At 47.6% G+C, this 25,266-nt stretch overlaps 1 protein-coding gene across 6 annotated transcripts in view; it reads left to right on the top strand.

Moving 5' to 3' along the window:
* Positions 1–1,892: 1,892 nt before the first annotated feature.
* MOV10L1 (Mov10 like RNA helicase 1) overlaps positions 1,893–25,266 on the top strand; it is a 69,103-nt gene continuing 45,729 nt past the window's right edge. For 4 of the 6 annotated variants that reach the window (XM_070506684.1, XM_070506682.1, XM_070506683.1 and 1 more), the window contains exons 1-10: positions 1,893–2,466; positions 3,400–3,584; positions 8,076–8,238; positions 14,012–14,124; positions 14,714–14,901; positions 18,061–18,204; positions 18,477–18,718; positions 19,236–19,362; positions 20,393–20,587; positions 23,791–23,905. In XM_070506684.1, coding sequence (XP_070362785.1) covers positions 3,459–3,584; positions 8,076–8,238; positions 14,012–14,124; positions 14,714–14,901; positions 18,061–18,204; positions 18,477–18,718; positions 19,236–19,362; positions 20,393–20,587; positions 23,791–23,905 — 1,413 coding nt within the window. In that variant the 5' untranslated portion in view covers positions 1,893–2,466; positions 3,400–3,458. Of the gene's footprint in view, positions 2,467–2,599; positions 3,585–8,075; positions 8,239–14,011; positions 14,125–14,713; positions 14,902–18,060; positions 18,205–18,476; positions 18,719–19,235; positions 19,363–20,392; positions 20,588–23,790; positions 23,906–25,266 lie in introns of those variants that run through there. The other 2 variants (XM_044777359.2, XM_044777364.2) reach the window with 2 other exon arrangements.

The following is a 25,266-nucleotide window of genomic DNA, read 5'->3' as shown; positions in this document are numbered from 1 at the left end:
GTCCAGAAGCCAGGGGAGAGGTTCAGGCTGACGGATATAGGGATGGTCCTGTGAGTGGAAACTCCCGCGGCAAATCCCTCCCGCCCCAGGCGCCTTTCCTCTGCGCCCCTGACAGGACGCCTGGCCGAGGCTCCCAGCCGCTGCGTCACATGCTCTTGTTTCTGAGGACCTCTCTTCCCACCTACCCAACAAATCCCTGGGACCGTTCCCATTCCCAACAATGAGCGCCAGATGAGGAAGTGATGAATATTTAGGGAATGAGTGTCTCCCCTAACTCTCAAGAAGGAATGATAGATATCCTGTGCATCTAGGGACAGGTGAGGTACAGGCTGTCAATTAGACTGACAGACCCAACCCAGCGAAACAAAAGCACACTGGTCAAAATCGCATTGGGCCCCAGCCAACAACAGTAGGATACCCATTGCTTCCAGCCACATGGGGACCATCCATGAAAAGAGACCATATGTAGGGAGGAAAACCTCAATAAATCTTAACAGACTGAACTCATCCAGATTTTATTCTCTGACCACAACAAAATTAAATTGGAATTCATTAACAGAAAAATATCCAGATAATCCCCAAATATGTGGAAATTAAACAGTAGACCTCTTTAAAAAAAATGGCATGAGTCAAAGAAGAAATCACAAAAGGAATCAGAAATCAAATGAAATGAAAATACAAGTCAAATTTTATAGGATGTAGCTAAATCAGAGCTTCGAGAAATCTATAGCTTTAAATATTTATATTAAACATAATGGAAGTTCTAAAATTCATCATCTAACTTTCTGTCTTAGGAAGTTAGAAAGCACAAATCAAACCCAAAAAAGGGTAGAAGAAAATAATGAATAGAGAAAACTCAATGAAACCAAGAGGTGGTTTTTTGAAAACATCAATAAAATTGATAAATCTTTAGCTAGACTGATGAAGAAAAACAAAAGGGAAGGCATAAATTATCAATATCAGGAGTGAAAGACGATTCATCGCTATGGATCACACAGACATTAAAAGGATAGTAAGGAAATACTATGAACAATTTTATGCCAACAATATGACACCTGGGGTGAAATGGACAAATCCCTTAAAAGACAGAAATTACCGAAGTTTACTCAGTGCTACACTGGTAACTTGCAAAGCCCCAAACCTGATGCAGAAGTGGACCTTGTAATTTAAAATCTTGCCACAAAGAAAACTCCAGGCCCAAGTGAGTTCACTGGTGAATTTGACCAAACATATAAAGAACAAGTCATGTCGATCCTACAGTCTTTCTGACAGAGGAGGAAGGAACGTTCTCATTTCAGGAGGCCAGGTTTAGACTGATACCTAAACCAGACAATCCAAAAAAGGAGAGAAAATTACAAGGACCAAATATCCCTCAGGAGCAACGATCCCGACCCTTTTCCAAACGTCACCAAGTTGGATCAAGCGAGACACAAAAAGGATAACAAATCTAGACCAAGTGAGTTTCCCAGGAAAGCAAGGGTGGTTTGCCATAAAAAGCGATCAACACAATGCACCCCTATTATCAGGCTTAAAGAGAAAAACCACGCGATCGTTTCAATAGATGCAGAAAAGCCTTCCAGAAAATTCCACGCCCATGCCTGATAACTGCGAAAAACAGGACAAGCGGGAACTTCCTCAACTTGATCAAGAACATCCACCAAAGCCACCTGACAGCCCCGAGTCCTCGCCCTACGACGGGGACTACGAGAGGCTGTCCGTCCCCACCGAGCTCCGCCCACCACCACGAGGCCACGCGCGCCAGGCATGACGTTGCCTCGCTTGCTGGCGCGCTAACGGTCGCCAACCGCCAACCACTGACTGCTAACGGTCCCTGGCGACTTCCACCGGGCGCGGGCGCGACGACCGCGACGACCCATTGGCTGAGCTGACGGGGAGCAAGCACGGGCGCAGGAGCGGGCGCGGCGACCTCATTGGCCGAGATCGACGGGGCGCAGCAACCCCATTGGCCGGGCTCGACGGCGCGCGGGCGCAGGCGGGGGCGCGACGACCCATTGGCCGAGGGCGGCGGGAGCGGCGCGGCGGTGCTTAGTACGCGGCGGCCGCCATGCTGCGCCTCGCGGCCAACTTGGTGGCCTTCTTTTGGAGGAAGGCGGACGGCCCGAGGGAGGAGGCGGGGCCGCCTGGGCCCGACCTCGCGGAAGGTGCCTCGTGGGGCGGGCGGGTCCCCGCGCGCTGCTGCGGGACTTGAGGGGAGCCCGGGCCGTGCTGCCGGGAGGCCGGGGGGCGGGGCGGCCGGGCCGTCCGTGGAGGCGGGGCAGGCGCCGGCGCCGTCGTCGGCTTGGTCTCCGGCCCCAGACGGGAGCCGCGGCCCTGCGACCCGCGCGGGCTGGCTGCGGGTGGGGGCGTCTGCGCGCGGCGCTCTCGTCTGCCTCGGCCGCGGTCGCAGTGGGGACTTGGGCGACGGGAGAAGCGCAGCCCTCCGGCTCCGACGGCCTCTCGAGCCAGGTGGAGCGCGCCCTCCGTCCCGGCACGTCTGCGGCCGCGCTCCGCGGTCCGTGCTTTCCGGCCACGCGGTCGCCTTCCCCGATTCCCCTGTCGCGCGAGCGTGGGCCGCAGCCCTGACCGTCGCCTCAGAAGAGGGGAGCTCCGCGCGGGAAGCCGGGGCGTGGGCAGCGGGGCTCCCGGTGGAGGGCCGTCCGTGTGCGCAGGCGCCGATGCCCGCGTAGCCCACTTTGTAGGGAGCGCGTCCCCTCCCCCGTCCCGTGTAAAGCACGGCCCGAGCTCCAGCCGCGCGGAGTGCGCTCCGGGCTGCGCCGGGACCTGGCAGCCCCGTTTCCCGCAGCGGACGAGGTGCGGAGAGCGCCCGGAGAATCTGGCTGGAGCAGGGGTCCCGGCCGGGAGCGCGGAGCGTCGCGGAGGGCTGAGGACGCGCCCTGTGCCCCGCCCGGAATCTGCTCCAGTGCCTCGTCTGGGGAGATGACGCGGAACTTGCTGACAGCGCTGCCGTGCGTCGAAGATGAGAGAGGACAGTGTGGAACGCCGCGCCGGTCTGCGAGGGCGCGTGTTCCGTCCCGGAGCCCTGGGACAGCTCCCTCCTCGGGCTGTAACGTCCCCGTTTCGCAGACGAGAACAGGCGCAGGGGTTGGGACCTGGCTCAGGGTTACACCCGCGGCAGTCCAGGAGCTGGAATTCACACCAGGCAGTCTGGCTTTGGAGTCAGAGGGCCCCCCACCGAGCGCACCACCGTTGCGCCTTACGGGAGCCTGGGCGGTCTGCCTCACAAGCCCTGCCTCCTGAGCGCTCCACTCCCCTGCGGGTTCTCCAGCCCGCAGGGCTCCTAGCCGCGTGGCTGCTCCTGTGGTCGACTTCTCTCTGGTGGGGCTTAGTTGTGGCGTGGGCTTGCTTTAGTGGTCAGTATCGCCTTTGTTTACCCACCAGGTGACAGCAAGTTGAAAACCGTCCAGGGCGTTGTCACAAGGTACTGCAGCGATTATGGGATGATCGATGATCTGATCTACTTCTCCAGTGAGGCTGTGACTAGCAACGTGCTTCTGAATGTTGGACAGGAAGTTATTGCAGTTGTGGAAGAAAATCACGTGTCGAATGGACTGAAAGCCATCAGGGTAAGGCCCGAACTCGTTTGGGAAGTCTCTTCACCTCGGGCATCCCACTGCTGTGGTCCTATTTAGTTAACCTCTCAAGGATAACCTGGGGAGAGAGAGTGGAATGTTCCTCCACAGGGGTACTTCTGTTCTTTTAAAGGTTCCTGGTTTAAAACATCTGTGGTGGTCCTTGTAAACCATTCAAACAACATAGAAATTTATAATTCATGAAGTAAAGCTTGCCTGTAATTTTATGCCATGGAAAAGAGCACGGTTGTCATTTCTGTATCTGTTCTTCTAATCTTTAAAAAAATAGTTAAAAATGATTATTATTGGACCCTTTTTGATCCAATTAACAATTACTGGACTCTTTTATTTATAAATTCTTGAAAGTAGAATTATTAGTCAAAGTGTTCGCACATTAACATTTTAATGGTTATCATCAAATTATTCTCCAGCAGTATTGTACTGGTTCATACTCCTAGGAGCAGGATGAGACTGCCTGTTACCCAGTGTTGGCAAGGACATGGGTATTATCAATCTTTGAAATCTTTTCAGTCTAATAAGTGAAAAGTGATGTCATAATTTTAATTTGCACGTAAGCCTTAAAGTAGATTAATTTTTCACATTTCTTCTATGAATTATTTTTGTTTCCTTCATTTTTTGTTGTTTTGGTTCAATTTTTAAAATTAAGCTTTCTCTGTTGGAGAAATTACAGCTTTTTAAGGAACGTTATTATTTGGAAGTGTTACAGATATTTCCCCCAAGATCATCTTTTGACTTTTTTTTATGAAGTTTTATTTTATGTGGTTAAATGTGTCTGTCTTTTCCATGTGGCTTTTGGGTTCCATAAGAATCCTTGGAGAGGTTTTATTCTACTTGTTATTACAAATATGCACTCAGGTTTTCCTCTGAAAATTGCTTATTGAGATTTAAGTCATTAATCTGCCTGGAATTTATTTGGTATACAGACTCAAAGAAGGAAGCAGACATTTCTTTCCAGGAGCTAGCCAGTTGTCCTGCTGAAAAATCCTCTTTCTTCCTACTGATGGGAAGGTCCGGAACCCCACGGGCATGAGACCCGTCTGGACCCCGTGGGTCCTGATACCTGCATGTGGGCCTTGGTGGCACAGTTGTGTCGGTGGTGGTAGGCACGTTTTCCTCCCACTCTTCTTGTGGATGGAATTCTCCAGGCTCTCTGCTCCTTCTGGATGAAACTTAGAGTCATTCTGTTGTTTCTCTCCCCAGCTCAGACTCGCTTTGAATGGCTCTGAGTCTGTAGATGCCTTTAGGCTAAGTGACGTGTGGATCATAGCAAGTTTCCTCCATCCACAAATTCTGTCTGTCTGTTATTTAAGCCTTCGTTTATGTTCTTTCCACAGTGCAATAGTTTTCATTTCTATTCTTCAAATTTCTTGCTAAATTTATTTCCAAGAATTTTAATGTTTTTGTTCCGTTATCAACATAAATTTACTTTGTATTTTCAAATGAATATTTTTCTTTTTATATAAGAAAACTGTTGATTTTTGTTATGTAATTTGGTAGCTTGCAAACTTATTGAGCTCAACTACTTTTTAAATGGTCGAGATGTACTTTATTACTATGACAGTTAGTAATATCGTCTTAATGCATAATATCATCTTTGTCAAATTTTAAAAATGATACAAATAAGAACCAAATTCTAGAATTGCATTGTTCAGTATTGTAGCTACCAGCATGTGTGGCTATTTAAATTTATTTAAAGTAAATAAGGCTTAAAATTAATTCCTCAGTTTCACTAACCACATGTCAAATACTAAATGTAGCTAGTGGCTACCAAACTTGGCAGCACAAAGATAAAATATTTATGTTGTCGCGGAAAGTCCTATTAGATTGCTGTGGCCTGGAATGAATGAAAGGTAGGCTCTCTCCACACTCCCCCCTGCACCTGCACTCCTCAGGCCTCATGCATTCCTTGGTTTCTGCTTTTAGCTCTTCTGGTAGATGCTTGAATCTCTTGAGCAGTATGCCCACTCGCTGCTTGAGGTGCGTAGATTAGATGGCATTTACTGACTTCCATCATGAGAGAGATACACTTGGCTCGCTTACACTGCCCTCTGGATTTCTTTGCTTATTTTTTATTTATTTATTTTTATTGTGGTAAAATATGCATAACATGAAATTTAGCATTTAAACCATTTTTGTGTGTACAATTCACTGGCATTAACTACATTCACATTATTGTGCACCCATCACCACTATCTATTTTCAAAACTTTTCATCATCCTAAGTACAAGCTCTATGCATGTTAAACAGTAACTCACTGTCCTACTTTCTGTCCCTGTGGATTGGACTACTCTAGGTGCCTCATATAAATGGAATTACACAGTATTTGTCCTTTCATGTCTTGCTTATTGGACTTAGCATAATATTTTCAAGGTTCATCCAAGTAACATGAATCAGAACTTCATTCCTTTTTATGGCTGAATAATATTCTGTTATATGTATTTACCACATTTTGTTTCTCCACTTATTTGTGGATGGACACTTAAGTTGTTTCTACCTTTTGGCTGTTGTGAATAATGCTGTCCTAAACAAGTATCTTTTTGAGTCCCTGTTTCCAGTTCTTTTGGGTATATACTTTGGAGTGGAATTGGAGGGTCGTGTGGTAATTCTGTGTTGAGCTTTTTGAGGAGCTGCGAGATTTTTCCATGGTGGCTACACCATTTTACATTCTCACCAGCAATGCACAAGGATTCCAATTTCTCTGTATCCCCACAACATGAGTTGTTTTCCATTTTATTGACAGTAGCCATCCTAGTGGATGTGAAGTGATGTCTTATTGTGGTTTTGATTTACATTTCCCTAATAATTAACGAAGTTGAGCATCTTTTCATGTGTTTATTGGTCGTTCATATATATTCTCTGGAGAAATGTCTGTTCAAGTCCTTTGCTCATTTTTTAATTGGGTGATTTATTTTTCTATTGAGCTGTAGGAGTTCTTTATATATATATATTCTGGATAGTAATCCCTTTTCAGATATATGATTTACAGATATTTTCCTTGCATTCTGTGGATTGCCTTTTTTTTTTTTTCTTGGTAGTATCCTTTGATGCACAGAAGTTTTAAATTTTGATAAAGTCCAGTCTATCCTTTTTTTTTTATTACCTGTGCTTTTAATGTTATACTTAAAAAATCATTGACTAAGATCATGAAGATTTTCACCTATGGTTTTTTCTAAGAGTTTTATAGTTTTAGTTCTTAAATTTAATTCTTTGATCCATTTTGAGTTAATTTTTTGAATATGGTGTTGGTAAGTGTTTGACTTCATTCTTTTTCATGTTGACATCCAGTTTTCCCACCACCATTTTTTGAGAAGGTTGCACAATGGGGAAAACCCTGTCCCCATTGAATGATCATGGCACCTTTGTTGAAAATCAATTGACCATATGTATGAGGGTTTGTTTTTGGGCTCTCTATTCTGTCCCATTGGTCTTGTGTCTGTCTCTATGCCAGTCCCACACTATTGATTACTGGAGCTTTGTAGTAAGTTTTGAAATCAAGAAGTATAATTTTTCCAAAACATCACTGGAGTTTTGATAGAGATTGCGTTGAATCTTTAAATCACTTTGGGCAGTATTGATATCTTAACAGTATTAAGTATTCCAGGTCGTGAACAGAGATGTCTTTCCATTTATTTGGGTCTTCTTTAACTTCTTTCAGCCACATTTTGTAGGTTTCAGTGTACAAGCCTTCTACTTCGTTGGTTAAATTTATTCCTAAGTAGTTCATTCTTTTTGATGCTATTGTAAGTGGAATTGTTTTCAGAATTTCCTTTTTGGGTTGTTCATTGCAAATGTATAAAAATACAACTGATATTTGCATGTTGATTTGTATGTTGCAACTTGAACTCCTTTATTAGCTGTAACAGTTTTTTGTGGACTATTTAGTGGTTTGTATATATAAGATCGTGCCATCTGCAGACAGAGGTCATTCTACTTCCTTTCCAGTTTGGTTGCCTTTTATTTCCTTTTCTTGCCTAATGGCTCTGGCTGGGATTTCCAGTACTATTTTGAAAAAGTGGTGAAAGCAGGCATCTTTACCTTGTTACTGGTCTTAGGGGAGAAGCTTTTTCTTTCACACTGTGATGTCAGCTGTGGGTCTTTCATACATGGCCTTTGTCATGGTGAGGAGGTTCCCTTCTAGTCCTAGTTTATTGAGCATTGCTGTCATGAAAGGGTGTTGAGTTTTGTCAGACGCAATTTCTGTGTTAATTGAGATGGTCATGTGTTTTTTCCTTCCTTCTACCAGTGTGGTGTGTTATAGTGATTGATTTTCGTATGTTGAACCACCTTTGCATTCTGAGATAAACCCCTCTTGGTCATGGTGTATAATCCTTTTAATACGCTGCTGAACTCAGTTTGCTAGAATTTTGTTGAGGATTTTTACATCTCTATTCATAAGGGATACTGACGTGTAGTTTGCTTTTCTTGTCCTCTTCTGGTTCAAACAGCGGTCTTTCTGTCTTTCAGGTGGAAGCTGTCTCTGATAAATGGGAAGATGACAGCAGAAACCTCAGCCAAGGGCCGGCAGGCTCCAGTCCCCGAGTGCTGATTGGCTGTGTGACTTCCTTGATGGAAGGGGCTGGCTACATCAGTCAGACCACATACTTCTCTCTGGAGAGCGTTTGTGAAGGTAAGCTAGACAGGTTTCTATTTCACATTTAGTTTAGGTTCTGTGTGTTTTTCATTTTGTATGAGTAGGTCTGAGATGGTCGCATGCACCATTCAAGGTCAGATTTGGGCATGCTTATTGAGAAGGCATTGGGGCCAGAACGTCTTCTCCAGGTGCTGGCTCCAAAGCAGAGGCTCTGTAGTGTTGGGCGAATGTGCAGGTATACAGAGGTATTGTTCTTAAAGTACTTCAAATGCTTTAAAATAGGACTTGGGGATAACCTTGTATCTTTCCAAAAGTATATAGCCATTTAATTAAATTTGTTTCCAGTTGATGTAAGATTTTGTTTTTATAGCTAAAGAAGTTGTCAGTGCCATTTATTGGTTTTTGGTCCATACCTGTTTATTGTGTGCTTGCAGTCTACAGTGATGGGTAGGGAGCGAGGCAGTGAGAGACCAGGATGTGAGACCTCGCTCTTCCTCCCCAGAGAAACAGACCTGTACATGCTTTGTAGTCAGGAAGGAATTGGAAAAGCTGCCTAGGGAGTTGCTTTCTGAGCTGAATTCTAGCCGCACACCCTGCTGGGCCACATGTTGAGAGAGGACTAGAAGCAGGAACTGTCTGCCACTTTGGCGACCAAGCAGCCCAGGTACAGGAAGGCAATTAGCCCAGTCCACCGAGCACCTTGCTGTTCTACTTTTCTTGGTGGTGAAAACTGGGGCTTTGACCTTGATTGCCAACCTTGGGAATCTCCAAAATAACATTGATAGGTGGCTCTCTGTGATTTTAAAATCTCTCTTCTGTCAGAGAAACTTTCAACTCTGAAAAACTTGATCCTGCAATTGCTCAGCTCCAAAAGCAACCCCTGGGTCCCTGTAACCATGCCAACAGGCAGTCACTCCCAGACTGGGACACAGTTCTGCTGTGGATATTGCTGTGAGGGAGAGAAGAGAAAGTTCCCCTGAGGACTGGTGCCTGAAGTGCAGGTGGAGGGATTTCCTAGCACAGTCAGGTCCTCTCAGCTGAGAGTCATGCACAGCAATGTCAGAACAGCTGCTGTTAGTACGATCACAGAACATGACCATGAGAGCAGAAAGAGCATTCTTGAGAGAGAAAATACAGTGTGAAAAGAGTTAATAATGGAAATCTAAAACCAAGATCAGCAGACCTCTTCTGAAAAGGGCCAGACAGCAAAGCTTGTGGGCCACGTGGTGTCTGGGACAGGGTAGAGTGAGGCAGCCATAGAGGGTGCCTGAGCGAAAGGGCATGGCTGAGTCCCCATTAGACTACATATCTACAAACACAGGCTGCAGGCTGCCTGCTAACCTCTGATGGGAGGGTTAGAAAGGAAGAATTAAGCTAAATTTTTAATTTGCTTGAGGGAGAGTCAGAATATACTGTTTCCTTCTCTATACTCATTCAACAGATGTTAGAGTGCCTCACTTCGGGCCAGGCACGGTTCTGTAGAACTCGCTGTCTTGGGAGGAAGGGGAGGCACACACAAGTGTCCTCTGCTCTGCAGAAACCTCACAAGGTGTGGTGGGATGGGGGAGTGGACAGACATTCCTTTAGGATGGGGCGCAGCTCAGCCTCTCTAAGTGCAGAGCAGGCTGAGGGCTCTAGGGGGAGGATCCGGGTGAAGCACAGGTTCTGCCCTAAACCCAACCTCCCAGGTCACCTTGGTGAGGTTCTGATTTGATTAGGCGCCAGAGGTGAACAATGTGAGGTGACCCAGAGCTGTTTGAAGAAGCCGTGTCGCTGGGGAGAAGCATGTGCCTGTGAATACTGAAGAGTGTGAAGGTGGGAGGTGGGATCTCGGGATCACCAGGTCCCCTTGGTCTTGGACATCGGAGGCGGTGGTGGCCATCAGCCCAGTTTTGTGAACGAGATATTTGAGATCTAGGCCCACAAGTAACACTCGTGGGACTTCTTAACATCAGAAGCTGGACTCAAGCTGTTTTACACATGAATCTACAATGAACCCTTAACCATCTTGGCCAAGGCAGCTAAATGGAATTGGATGTTCAACCTTAGGTGGGTGTTCCTGTGCTCAGCACTGTGACATTTGAGGCTGGGTCGCTGTCTGTTGTAGGGGCTGCCCTGTGAATTGTAGGATGTTTAGCACCATCTCTGGCCTCTACCCACTAGGTGCGAGCAGCCACCCCCTGGTTGTGACAACCTAGAAAGTCTACGGACACTGTCACATGGCCCCTTATGGGACAGAGTGGCCCTGGTTAGGAACACTGGTCTAACGAGTGGGGTCTAAAGTCTGAGTGTGCAGTAGTCCTGCTTCTTTCCTCTTTATTTGCAAGGTAAGCACTGAACAGCTCTTAGCACCCGTATGTCCTGCATATCCAGTGTGGCCTACACTCCCAGCCTGAGTCACAGTCGCATTATTTCTTTATTTTCAAATTAAACTGGTCTATGCACCCACTTGTGAGATGAAGAGGAAGTCCCATGGATTCTTCCTGAGACCTCCAACTTGGGCCAGAACCCAGCGCCACAGTCTGTCCAGGGGCCTGCCCTGTGCCGGGATGCCTCTTTAGTGACCAGTGCACCCCCTCCAGGGGCCTGTTCCTTTGGTTCCTTTACATATCTGTAAATGCTCCAGACTCTGCCAGCATCCCCGAGGTCCTCAGATTGTTACTCTGAAAGCCTCTGCCCAACACCTGCTTTGTCCTCCCTGGGTTGTGTCATAGGCCTCCAACACCCGTCCTGCGGTCAGAGCCCTGTATACTGGAGAACTGGATAGTCTCCGCTGCCTTTTCAGATCAGGGTCCACCCCACTCTGCCCCCAGGCCTGCCCTGTATGGACTGGCCATGCCCTCTGGCTTCTGTCTGGGATTATCGCACGGAAGGCACCAGCAGATTGGTGAGAGGGCGGGGAGCAAGGCTGGGCTCAGTGTCCCAGCCATGTGCCTTGACGGTGGCGGTGGCGGTGTTCCTCTCCCACAGCCAGAGCCAAGGTGACCAGATAACTTAGTGTCCAAACTGGTGCACAGTTGAGAAGTGAAGAGGGGTGTTAACATTAATTAAAATTAAGTCATTTTTGAAATACATACAGACCAACAGATTGAGTTTCTCATGTTGGTGGACATTTGAAGTAGTAGTATTCAGAAACTATTTGCAAAACTAAAATTCTTTCTAGAAAAACAATAATATCTGGGTACATTAAATGATATTAAAACAATTTAATGGTGATTATTTGGTCATTATATTCTCAGTGCATGTTGACATACTTTAATTTTAGCATCCCTAATACCACATTCCTGGTATTATTCTGAAGAAGATATGTTTTTCAAAATGATCTTCATTTCGTTTTTCCAAACAATGGGCAGGAATCTTCTTCAAAGCTGCATCTTATGGTTGATGAATTTTAAATTGTAGACACCTTTGGTTGGCTCTCTCTGTAGGCTATACTATTTTTAATTGAGAAAATGTTAATAAGCTCAGAGCAAATTCTGCTAAATGTAAGCTATTCACAAGTCTAGGTTTTTTCTATTGAAGTGTATAACCATTTCAGCCTAAATGTTTTCATAGGTGCTGTTTTTTTTGCCAATATGAGTACAGAAGTATTCGAATATGTTTATAAACTGAAACTTGTCAAGTAAATTGTCTGTGATTTTTTTTTTAAATTTACAACAAATTTGGATGCTGTAAATTTGTAGGCCTTGTCAATTTTATTCATTCCATTACAAAATAACAGTTTATCCAATTAAAGATAAGGGCTTCACTGAAAGACTTCACACAAGTCAGACTAGTATCAAATCCAGTCAAAGCATTTCAGCATTAAACTATGTATGCCACGTGGGCTCCCGGGGTCTCATGCTTCATTTCTTGCATTGCTTTTGTGGAGGTCAGCGTCACTGTCTTTCTGTTTACAAGCTGTACTTTTAATAACTGTAATTCACAAAGGCTTGGAAGCTAGAGATTTGGGGTTCCAGATTGACTACTTTGATTAAAGATTTCCAACTGATTTTGAACAAAGTGTAACCAAAATTTAGGGATCTGACTTGAGAAAAATGGAAAGGAGCTCCATCGTAGGATTGTTTTACAAAGTGCTTCTTCAAAGGTTCAAACGTTTGTAAATTCAGAGGTGGGGGCAGCAGAGAGAACGAGGGCTGCCAGGCCCCACGGGTTTTGTTTTCTACTTTGGTTCCTTTACGTATCTGTAAATGCTCCAGACTCTGCTGCAGCTTGTGTTCCAGCTGGTCAGATGTCAGCGGCTGGAGGCAATAGGATGTGTGCACTGCCACCCCTCCAAGGACGCTCCTGCCCCGCAGGCCTCTCAGTGTGTTGGGATCTTGTTTTTATTATGGTGCTTTATTCCATCAGAACTTGTATTCATGTTATCATTGTAAAGATAATTTTTATCTCCAGTGTGAGTTTTTAAACTGAATTTACGGAATCTTTCGCAATAATGTCAGGTATTTCTCCTTCAACAGAATGATCTTCTAAAATCTTTACTTTGATTCCATGATTCTGATAGGAAAAAACTCAAACTCTTCTTTGAATTTGCTTTACTGTTTTTCTCTTTAACTGTTTATACAACTAACGTATTAATAGCTGTTAATATATTTATACAACTAACATATTAATAGCTACTTCACTTTTCATGTGAGTCTAGGAAAATTTGGAATAAAAAATTAGGAAAATTATGCTAAACAATTTGATAAGTGAAGTCCTAGTTTACAAAACTACATATAAATGTCTTTCTATGGCTTGTTAAATCGTGTTTCTGGGCACTGTCCTCTTAAAATGCCAGCTCACCTGAAGCTGATGCTTGAGCAGGTTTGTCTCTTCTGGTTTCATACTGCCAGTGGTGTCACTACGGCCCCTGTGTTGGATAGTAGACGTCAGCAGATGTTTGGGCTATGTGTCCATCATCAGTTTTCTTGAGAACCAAACTCAGTATGCAATTATGCACTTTTATTTTTTGAGCTTATTGTTGCCAAAAGTGTTGATTGCAAAATAACAAAAAGGTTATAAGTAGGTGTAGCTTTATACCATGCACCATAGCAAACCCGTTCAGGTTACTCTCTCCCCGTCTTATGTCAGGACAGCTCAGCCGCTTCATGTTACTGAACCAACAATTTCCTGACCAGTGGAGGCCTGGCAGCACCTTGCATCCTACAGCAGCACAGGCGACAGCACAGCTACCTGGCACGCCAAGGGGCTGGCAGGGGCACTGAGTGCTCCCCCACCTAAGCTGCCCAGCCCTCAGGTGTGAGAGCACTTCCCTATGTCACCGAGCACCCTGCGTGTTCTTGACAGGGAGAGGAACTCACACTGTGTCTGGAAAGAGTTGGCAGAGAGAGAAGTGCTCACATGTTAGTGACACTGTCTACGTGCACCCACACCTCCTGGAAGCTGGAGGTGTAAGAGAGGGTTCTGCCATTCAGCTTATTTTGTTGGAGTAATATGGTTAATAATGCTTCGTTTGTTTATTTTAATGAAAAATATGGGGAACATTTGAAACCAGATGGGATCCTGAAACTTGGCAAACCAGCTACATGACCACCGTGGCTGCAGGTTCCCTGCCCTTGCCCCATAAGGCTGAGGAAGGAAGGTTGGTCTGTAACACGTACTGCTCCATTCAACTAGGGTACCTTAGAAGAGGATTAAGGTTGATAAACTGTTTTCTAACAGGAACAGAGAGCAGCTTTTCTTAACTGTTCACATGTGTCTCAGATACAACAGGAACACTTTGAGTGTATCCTAACTTCAGAGTAAATTGTACACTTTGATGTTACAACATTACCAAATAACACACGTGGTTTCCCTCGCCTTGGAGGTTTCCAGCCCTGCAAGGGAGACTGGGTGGAGGCTGAGTATTGGATACGGCCAGGCACGTGGAGCAGCGAGGCCATCTCAGTGAAGCCACTGAGGTACAAGCGTGTGGACAGGGTAGGTGATGACCATCATACGTTCCTGGGTTCCTGTATTCTCTTGGTGCATTAGGTTCAGTCTCGGCCAAAGAGGAGCCTATCCTCTTACTGAGAATGCTGTCTTTCCATAAGGAGATCACTAGAGACCAGCCTGGTATCCTCACATAGTGAAGTTGTAAATGTTGTATTGTTGGGAATGAGTGGAGTGAGATGTAAGGTTTGAGCTTGCTTGTAAAAGCTGGCACGGTTCAGGAAGTGGAACTGAGTTTGTGTGGGGTGGAGTTAGGGGCATGCACTGTACTGAGTCGAAGAAGTAGGGAAGTGACCACCCGCCACCCCACACCCTCTCACTCTGCCCATTGTCGCTGTCTCAGCCTTGTTTCAGACCCTACACGTAGCATAATCTTCAGGGCATTGCTTCTCCTCTGACAGCAGGGTCCCCACTCCCCCGAGATTCAGCTTTAACTGTCTGTGGTGGGGCCAAGTGAGGTTTTGCCAAACAGCTCAGCAGGCACTTGTGGTGGCCCTCCAGGTCCAGCTGACTTGCAGAGGTGGGCGGGCCCCTCGTGCAGTGCATGTTGCCGCAGTTCCCCTTGCTCTGCTTGCAGGTCTGCATTTCCAGCCTCTGTGGAAGGAATGGTGTGATAGACGACAGTATCTTTTTCACCTTGGACTCTCTGAACCTTCCAGAAGGATATATCCCTCGAAGATACGACGTGGTCAGTGCTGTGGTAGTGGAGAGCAGCCAGTCGTGCTATGTCTGGAGAGCCCTCTGCATGACTCCAGTGAAAAGGCGGTAATGAGGACACAGCTTTCTTGTCTGGCAAGGGAAAGGCGTGATTTAAGTGTATTTTGAGAGTTACTTTAATAAGCCAAAATAATACTGTCCAAATCCTGAGCTGGGTGGTTAAAAAGAGAGCATCTTTTGGAGGGTTTTGAGGGGTCTTTCTGATTGATTGAAAGTCAGCTTAAAGGTTCCTTCCTAATCCTTAATTTTATACTGGTGATTTTAATATTTTGGTGGATTTTTGTCTTTTGTTCTTCTTTCACATACTGGCGTTTTTTAGAATACTTTGGACATGGTAGGTTCTTAAAATTCTTGAGTTTTCTGTATCTGTTCTTCCTTCTGAGCCTCAGTGATCCCTTTCCCCCCCACCTCCCCATGCATGTTTATGTAGCATGATAGGCCTTCCCTGAGCTCTCAGTGGAAACCGCAACCCTGCCTGCTTTTCCTCCTTAGAGCTGGTCTCCAGCGAGCTCTCCATACGGTCCCTTAATGACTCTGTTGACACCTCCTCTCCTCACTAGAATGGAGCTCTGTGTGGGAGCGGTTGGTGTCTGTTTGCTGCTGCCTAGTGAGCACCTGGCTCTGGCTCGGTGTCTGTGAACCGTGGGTGGGGTGTGTGCAGTTCTGTCAGTAGCAGACAGCGGGGAGTACCCCTGCTTTACACCAAGCAGCCAAGGTTCAAGGAGACAGGCTGCCCAGCTCCAGGCTGGGCAAGTGTGTAGGGGGTGGAGCTTGGGGGAAAGGATGAGGAGAGCTCTGCCTCTTGGGCTCTGCTTCCCTTTGGGGAATGACTCAGGCCTATCTGTGGGACAGTGAAGTTAGACATGCTGCCCACGTCTTCCGCCGACCCGAGAAGGCCCAGGAGGCACTGAAGTTCTGGTTTCAGCCCCATTGCATGGGCCCAGCATCTATACCTGCCTGTGTCTGAGTAGGGCTCTCGGGTTCCTGCCAGGCCTGCGGTCTTACTGGGGGCCAGCAACCTGAAGCCCTGGGGCCAAAGCCGGAGTCCCCGTCCCACATTAGGGTTGGAGTCACTTTGGCCCACTTTCAGGAAACACTCCCTGACTTTTCCTTCAGGCCAGAAGGCCTTGAAAAAGACCCTGCAGTTAGCTGGGCTCCTGATTGCAGGCATGGAGGGTTTTGGGACGGTGGCCATACTGGCCCCTAACTGACATCACAAAGAAAGTAGTTGCCATCTTAGGTTTCAGGGCCAGTGTGGTCATTGAATGACAGAATTTGCCCCAATTCTGGGTCCTTGTTGCCCAGTCTGTTCTGTTTTTTCCAGCACTTACCTTTCAACATACTCTATGACTTACTAGTTTATGATGTTTTCCAGTGGAGTGGTGGCTCACTGTGGTGTGGACCAGTGTCTTGTTGAATGGAGTGGGTGGGGGCATAGCCAGTAGGCTCCCTGGCTGTGAGTGGTCTGTTCGTGGGGAGCCTCCTCAGGTGGCCCCTGGGCTGCAGTGGACTCAGACCCCTGTGCACATGTGAGTCGGGGCAGCCAGTCCAGTGGGGAGATGCTGCTTATCCTGGGGGAGGGATGCCCCTGAGCCAGGCACCCTCCCTGAGCCTTGTCCTTTGTCTGCCTCACGTAGCAAGGGAAGTCTTCTCACCTTTGTTGTTGGACGCTGACGGTGAGCCAGCCCCAACTCCTGTGACCGCAGAATTCTCTCATAATCTGCTAGTCAGAGTGAGGGTTTAGGGGTGAGTAGATGAAGGGAATTTCCAGGGGAGCTTGCAGCCAGTGAGCAGTCAGTTCCTGTTTCCTCAGTTTGTAATGGAGACGAATGTTCCATCCCGTCCGTCCTTCCAGCAGATGCCCAGTGAGTGCCATTTGTGTGCCATGCGCTGTTATAGCCACAGGAGTATAGCCTTGGACAAAGAAGACCCACGTTTCTGCCCTCCGTTTGTGTGCTTCGTCCCCACCTAGGCATCCTGATCCTCGAGTGAGGCTTCTGGAGTCAGCACAGGGGAGTCACCTCTATCTGTGTCAGTTTCCTCGGCAGCTGGGCCAGACTCCAGGGCTTTAGCCCCCTGTGTGGGGGACACTGCCCTCCACTCAGACCCTCTCTCTGGCTGCCTGTTCAAGTGCCTGAAAGACGGTTCCAGTGATATGCACGGAGCAGAGCTGCTCTCCCAGACCCAGGCCTCCAGCATCTTCCCCATTCTCTTCTCCATTCTCGGGACCGGTTGACTCCCCGTTTTTTCAGATTCCTCAACCCATCCCTTAGCAGGTGTTGTTGGCTGTCTGCAGGAACTGAAACTCTGCTTCCAGTGCTGCTCTCACAGCCCCCCCGGGTCTGGGGTGATGGCAAAGGCAGGATTGAGAGGGCTCTGAGAGGCATCAGGGCGTGGCGGCAGTCGGATGGGCCCATGTGGAGGAGGAGAGAAAGGAAGAGAATGGGAGGTGGGAGGGGAGGCGAGTGTGGAAGGAGCAGGAGCTGGCCTCCAGCCTGGTTGAGAATGTCACTGAGTTTGTAGACAGGGACCAGAAACGTGAAGGGGCTGCAGGCTGCCTCAGGGGAGGGAGTGACACGAGATATACCTCTGGAAAGAGCACCGTGGGTGAGCATGAGGAGAATGAGGCCTGTCCTTCACAGCCATGTCAGTAGAATAAAGGGACGTAAATGGGTCCCTTCTGAGGAGAGGGTAAAATCTCATTTTCTAAAGAGTTGAACTCATTTAATTGTTTTCACATACTTAGAAGCAACAAAACTTTTTCCGAATGAAAGCTTACCTCCCCTCCCAGCAGCCTGGGAGGTGCCTTGAAAGGAGACTGAACACTCCCCTCCCCTGGTGACCAAGGAGGGGAGGTCCCTCCCCCATCATCTCTGGACCACCCTGCTGGTGGAGTTGGGTCCATGTTGTGTTCTCAGAATCAGGGAGTCCTTTTGAGATGTCACCTCTCTGTTGCTTCCTCTTCTCCAGGTTGTACTGGATTTGTCATTCTCTTCTTCCAGATGATTTGCTGTCCTTCTCTGAAACCCTCGGTGTTATAGAAGCTCTGTGTAGTTTCGTGGTCACCTCTCTGGGGTTGGCTTTTTACCCCTTGCATAGCAGCTTGTCCTGTGGTTGGTGGCATCTGGAAGCAGAGTGGCAACTGAGAGGCGGTACTTTAGGATGCAGGCCTGCCGCAGTGACGCGTTCTATGGGTGTTTTCTCCAGAGACTCCCCTGCTGGCGAAGAGGCTGCCGCTGAGTCCTGTGGAGCCCTTTTATTGAAAAACAAAGGTGATATTGAAGTCACAAGGATGACAAATTTTGGAACTCTAAAAGAAGGAGGAAGCAAAAATATGGTGATCTGGATAGAGTAAGTTCACCACTTAAATAAAATTACGTTAATGTGGTTTCAACTGTGATTTAAGAATTTCTGTAGAACCAACGTTACTTTGCTCATTTATTTTTTCCTTTATAAAAATCTTTTCAAAATTTTTTACCCTGAAGTATCCTTTTGTACTTATATTCATACAGGTATTTGCAATTGCCAATTCACTAGTTAGATTGAATTCTATGTTTTCTGGTAACTGAATATTTTAGCTTTAGAAATCCTGTCTGTGTTCATGGCTAATTCTCTTTTTCCAGGAATAAAGGAGATGTTCCTCAAAACTTAGTCAGCTGCAAACTGGCTGGCTGGGATAAAGCAAAACAATTCAGATTTCAAATGCTGGATAAAGACCAAACTTGCCCCGTGGCGTCTATTGTTTCTGTTCCTGAGAAGGAGAAGAATTTTTCAGATGAAAATGTTAACTCATTAGATAGCTACAGAAAAAACAAAACCTATCAGACGGAGAACAGTCTGGTGAACAGCAGAGAAGTCTCCCCAGGTAGGTGTCAGCCGCTACCGGCTTTGACCTGATGGCCGGGGCCTCGTGGCCTGTGAGCCCAGTTGGGTCTGGGTGATGGCACAGCTGCTGCTTGAGGGGTCCTGGGCAGGGGCGGAGTGGCCGGAATACTCCAGCCTCTTTGGCAATTTTCACCATGAGCTCTTTGGCTCTAGACCCTTCTCTGATGTTTCGGGGCTGGGGACAGGGACAAAAATAGCTTCACAGATAGCCAGAAGTGCTTTAGATGTGCCGTTTTGGTGAGTATTTCTAAATCTGGAAAGGCTACCAAGGGGTGTCCCAGGTGCGGTCGAGGCGTCATGACTCTTCTCCCAGTGTCTCAGACCCTTGGTTCTCACCCTTTCCTGTTCTCACTGCTTCGTGCACTGCCTCATGCTTTGGCCGTTGTCTTGGTGTGCTTACTTGTGTGTGTCTGAGTATTGTTTTGCGCTTGCATACCACCACTATCAAAAACATTTTGCCATCTGGTCTAATTTTGGATCTAAATTTCATCTGTCAGATAACTGTGCCTGTAAAGGAGAGAATGGAGAAGAAGAAAAGAGTATATCAAGGAAGCAGGTGACAGAAGCTGGTGGACTCATCCCTCCAGGTGGCAGAACCCTGGTTGTGATTGTATGTGACGCAAAGTAGGTGACTGGAAGGTTTGGAGTGAGTGTCCTTTGGGGGCATTTGTACATCTGTCTTTTTAGGCCTCATGTATGGTACTGCTGAGTTGGGTGTTAAAAAAGCATTCGTAACTGCTTTGCTGGGACAAAATCAAGAAAAAGGATTGGTGGAGAAAAGGCTTGAGTGATTTACCCACCTGAGCTGACGGCTACGCTAAGCCTAACAGTCTGCCCTTGCCCCGCCTTGGAGCTGTCCTGCCCTAAGCCTCTCGGCTGCTCCTCCATATACCCCCACAGTACTCCCTCCACCTCCACCAGGGGAGCTGGCCCAGATACGGGCCCTGCATGCCTGCCGGGTGTTAAAGCCTCCATCTCACAGCTTCCTGCCTCCAGCTAGCCACCTGAGCCCTCATAGGTCCTTCTCCTCTTCCCACCTCCTTCCCTGTGTCCAGAACTCCCCAGCCTTGCCCGCTGGTCAGCTGTCAGCTGGGCATTTTGGCTTCCTTCCCTTTGTCATCAGTCATCTTACACTTGCTAATTCTAAATCTTCTTTTCAAAATGACTGATTAAATCACCACCTCACTCTAGGCCCACCAGCATCAAACCATAGGTGACATTTAAGCAAACCGCAGCCCTGCAGTGAGCGGCCTGTGGTGTAGCACTGTAGTGAAATAAGTGAAGAGGCGTGGTGAACACAGGGTGACCTCGATGACGGCAGCAGCAGGGGATAGGGCAGGGAACAGAGCCAGACGCTGTGTTTCTGGTCATGTTATACAATTCTCATTGAAACCTGAGAACATTGAAAATATTTTTCTTATTCCTAAGTTTGAGAATTACAGAAAAGAGTATTTCAGGGGCTTGATTTTGTCTCAGGGAAAACATTACATTGCTTGTTTTAGAAAGTTTCTTTTGTTCTGTAAAAAGAATTATTAAAAACTAGGGATGACTGTGGTGGATAACTCTGACTTTCCTTATGTGTTCAAGGGGAAATTATGTTGAATCTCCCTGTCTTATTTATTACTAAAACTAAGTCGTGTTTTGTTTTTTCAAGGAATTCTGGCCGCTGCAAGGAGCTCCTTCTGCTTTGCTTCTCTAATTTCATAATCGGGCGAGTCCTTGAAGTGAATGTTGTAAGTGGAGAGGAGTCACTGATAGCTGTCCGAGAACCATTTTCATGGAAAAAGTCTAAAAGTTCCCAAGCATTCGCTTCCGCCAAAACTACAGTGGTGGTAACCACACAGAAAAGGTACTATGAGCAGAAAAGACAGGAACGTGACCTGGAGTGCATGCTGGCCGTGTGAGAGACGAGTATAGCTACCTTCTTGTTACAGAGAGGTGGACAGCCCAGGATAAAGGGGGTGCACCTGGCTTGCAAGCCTCCTGCCATCACTGTACTTGGGGCAAGGGGTATGTTTTCATGCAACTCTTACATTCCTCTGAGGAGGGCCCGGGGATGGCGGTCAGCACTGTGAGGACAGGGCCTTGTGATGCCCCCAGGCCCCCACTCCACCCTGGCTCCTCTAGGGTGACTTTCTCAGAGCAGGTACAGTTTGACCCATGCCAGCTCCTGCCACCTCTCCTGTTCCCCACAGCCCAGCTGTCTCCAGAGACATCTCATGTCCCACACGGGCACCCAGAGGCACTGGTCAGCATAGGGTCAGTGAGATGTGACTGACCATGGTCTTGTTGCTTGGCTACTTGAAGCCCATTTGAAGATATGACACCTTTGAAGAATGAAATTAAGAAAAAAAACATGTAATCTGCTGGTGACATGTGAGTGAGGGACTTGGGGACCACTCAGACTTTAGCTGGGATGTAGTTTCAAGAAAGTGCTGAAAGTCCACGTTTTCTCGTCTATAGTTATGAAACCAAAAAGCTGTGAAAAGCAGATTTTGTTTTCTAAGTTTGGTGCCAAAAAAATCAGACCTATAGGAATGTGAGGGTATTTCATGACCTTATCCTGTGTGATGTGAATGCTCGCCCCTCCACTGCAGTCACTGATGGGTTTAGCTCAGGTGCTGCCCAGAACCCACTGGGGTGATAGGTACTGCTTTTCCAATATTGGAAAATCCTGAATTTCAAATCATATCTTGCCAGTAACAGTTTAAGATAAAGTATTATAGACTTCTGCGAATTTTCAGGCTGAAGGAAAAAGATCTGTTAGCAGAGAGGAGTGTCGTGTGGCTGTTGACCTCTGGAGTCAGACCTTTGTTTGACTCCCAGCACTGCCACCAGGAAGCTATGTGACCTTGGGCCAGCTTCTTAACCTTTCTGAGCCTTAGTCTCATTTATAAAGTGATAGTCCCTCCCTCGTGGGGTTATGAGGATTAAACAAGGTAAGGGATGTAAAATGTGCAGTTTCTGGCACAGAGCAATCAATAGTGGTAGGTAGCAACAGTTGTTGGTCATGTAAAGGGGTGTGCTCTGGGGATGGAACCTAAAACACAGGAGCTAGAAGTTACTGTGGCCTACAGGGAGTGGAGAGTCCCAGATGGCTGGGTTTTAATTACAAGAGCTTTTAATAACCTCCAGTTGTCTTTTAATGGTATACTGAGTAACTTTCTAGATATAATTTGGCTTAACTTGAGGAGCAACATAGACCAAAAACCACAAGTACTTTAATCTGCTGGTCAGCTATTTCCCTTTAAATATTAATACATTGTCACTGTACAGGGGTGTCTCTAAAACAAGAGACATTTGCTTCCTGTCATCAAGTTAGTGACCCTAAGTGCCTGTCCTGCTTGGCTCGGGTACCCTTGGAACCCAGGGTCTACACCTGCCTGCCCCCCACGTGTCCAGCGGGGCTTCCATACATCCTACACATCCTGCTCTGTCTTTGCTCCTCTCCCAGAACAGTGTGTTCATGTGTTCACTTAGCCAACCTGCTGAGGACCCTCTTTGTGCCAGGACCTTCTCAGCTGAGTTTCCAGCCCTCCTAAGCTGTGAGCAGACACCTGCTGACTCGGCCTGCCTTTTGAGGCCACATGGGACTAAGATGGACTGTTAGGCCCTCTACCTGAACACATGTGTAGTGTTCCTATTAGTAATTAGTACTTTGCTGTCACTTATGGCATGCCCCTGCTTCCCACACACGCCCCACACCTATGCTCTCATCCAGCCCCTGCTTCCCACACACGCCCCACCCCTATGCTCTCATCCAGCCCCTGCTTCCCACACATGCCCCACACCTATGCTCTCATCCAGCCCCTGCTTCCCATGCACGCCCCACACCTGTGCTCTCATCCAGCCCCTGCTTCCCACACATGCCCCACACCTAGGCTCTCATCCAGCCCCTGCTTCCCATGCACACCCCACACCTGTGCTCTCATCCAGCCCCTGCTTCCCACACATGCCCCACACCTATGCTCTCATCCAGCCCCTGCTTCCCACACATGCCCCACACCTAGGCTCTCATCCAGCCCCTGCTTCCCATGCACGCCCCACACCTGTGCTCTCATCCAGCCCTTGCTGCAGGCCTGCAGGGAGAAGATAGCCCTGTTTCTCAGTGGGGAGGATGGGCTTACCTGGTGCTTCTGGTGGTGGCCCTGGGATTTCCTGGGGCATTTCTGTCACAGAGCTCCTCTCTAATCAGCCCTCCTATTCTAAGCTGAGCTAAAAAAGCCCCCACGTCAGGTGACCTGGTGGAGCAAGGAGACTGGGGAAGACTTCCCTCTCCACTCAAATGCAGGCTGAGAGCAAGAGTGAGGAGGGAGGGAGTGAGAGTAGCAGTGCCAGGCGCCTCTCTCCTCTGCAATCAGGGGACGGACTCAAGCTGAAGAGTACAAACGACCTCACTCTCTGACACTTTAACACCTCTGCCCTTTCCTAGATTCTCTTCTTCCAACTTTTTCCTTTCCTGTCAATTCTGTTGCTGTTTTGGACCTTCCCACAGCAAGTCCAAATTCTGGTAGCAGAATTTTCATCATTCCTACTAACAGCCCTTTCTAGGGAAAGGCAGGAGCTCGAGGGTGGAACTGAATTTCCTCAGAGGAATTACAGGCTGAAAAACAGGCAGGCGGGGCCCAGACAGAGCAGCCTTTACCAGGCATGCTCTTCTGCAGTAATAGGGTATAGTTTCTAATATTCGTGTCCTTATTAAAAATATAGTAGTAAGTAAGAGTTTCACTATTTGGAAGCTTAAAAACAGTTGTTTTCAAACTCATTGGTTCCAAGAGGTTCCTGGGCAATGGGGACCCATTCTCCTCTTGTAGGCAAAGCAGCTCTGCTCTCCCCCTCAGTGGAGATGAGAGGACCCAGTGGGAGCTTGTTTGGAGAAAGGATCTGAAAGCTAAAATAAAAACTTGCAAACTACTGACTTGGGCCAAGAGTTCATATATCAGTTATTTTCGGTGATTGAATGAACTGTCTTCTAAACCAGGACAGGATGTCTAAGTATGAAATGCCAGGGTGATTAAGAATTGTTTTTAACTTGTGAAATTCTTTTTTAAGGAACTCAAGACGACAACTTCCAAGTTTCCTTCCACACTATCCAATACCAGATAGACTTAAAAAATGTGTAGAACAAAAAATCGACATACTGACCTTTCAGCCATTGCTCGCAGAGGTAGGCAAGGTGTCTGGTGTGAAACGCTGACTCTTCACCACCCTTGAGTTGTTTTCTGACATAATCAGTGTGAACTCTTCTCAGGCTCAAACCTCATACTGGTTTATCTTTACCACAGGTAGCTGGGAATTTCAGGACAACAGAGAAAGGGACCATTGCTGTATTCCTTTGTAAATTAAGGGTGAATAATGCCCCAGGAGGTGACATTCTCACAGCCTTACTGAGTCATACACTGGGCTCTTGGGGGCTGGGGGGCAAAATGGGGTGGGATACCCTCTGCCACCAGCCCAGCCTCTCTCCGCTAGACCTGGCAGCCAAGCTTCTTAATGGCTTTCCACTCATGTTAAAACACTCAGCAACTAAAAATAGATAGAAACTTTCTCTGAGAGGATGAACTGAGAAGAGACAGGACATCTGTGGAAAAGACCTCTAGCTGCACAGACTAGTAGTTGGGAGCAAGGCAAGGTTGCCAGGCCTCACTCGGGTGCCGCCTTTGTGAGGCACATCCATTCGAGTGACTCCTTGGAGGAATCCTTGTCTGAGTCTGCCCGCTCTTCCAGGTGGCGGCTGAAGCCAGGAGAGGGGTGGGACCACTGGCAGGGAGGAGGCACAAGGGATAAGGGCAGGGTGGCGCTGAGAGAGGCTGAGGGAGGACAGCACACACTTGTGTGCCCATCTGAGCGAAGTCTAGGGAGGAGAAAAGGCTGTTGCATTTGGCAGTTAGAGGGGAGAGCGCTGCCCTGTCTCCAGGAGGGCGTTTTCCGAAGGGTTTCAGAGTCCTTTGGCTGAGGAGCAGATGAGCAAAGTGGGGGCCTGAGCCTCTGCAGTGTGCAGTGAGGAGGAGGGAAGAGAGTGGACAGTGGCTGGAAGGAGATGTGGGTTCACCAGAGCTTTTGTTGAGGATGAACAGTCTCACGCCTGTTTATGGACTGAGGGCATGAGCCTGTAGAGAGGAGAGAGTGGAGTTTCAACGAGAAGAGAGAAGGTTTGGGAAGAAGCTGGTGGGGGAGGGTCTTGCACTGTGGAGTGGTTATCTTTGAGCCAGAGAAGCACACCCAGCTGTGGGAATGATGGAGCCCTTCCTGTCTCCCGAACTCTGGGCCCCTTGGTAGGGTGGGTGGTAGAAGCTCCCTCGATGCTGCATTGTGCGGTAGGCACAGGCAGGAGATAGCCCCTCCCCAAGGGGACTTACTGACGTTCTTGAAGACGGGGAAGACACTGCTTACTGTGGAGTGACATGCCAAGGCACAGAGGCAGGTCTGGGCAGCTCTGCATGACCTAGTTGTTGGAAGGACTAGGGTGTGGAGGATGGATGGGGCCGGGGGCTGCAAAATGAAAGCAGGGAAACCTGTTAGGAAGTC

This window comes from Equus asinus, chromosome 4 (genome assembly GCF_041296235.1).
Source record: "Equus asinus isolate D_3611 breed Donkey chromosome 4, EquAss-T2T_v2, whole genome shotgun sequence".
NCBI lineage: Eukaryota > Metazoa > Chordata > Mammalia > Perissodactyla > Equidae > Equus > Equus asinus.
This window is presented reverse-complemented; position numbering and strand designations above follow the sequence as displayed.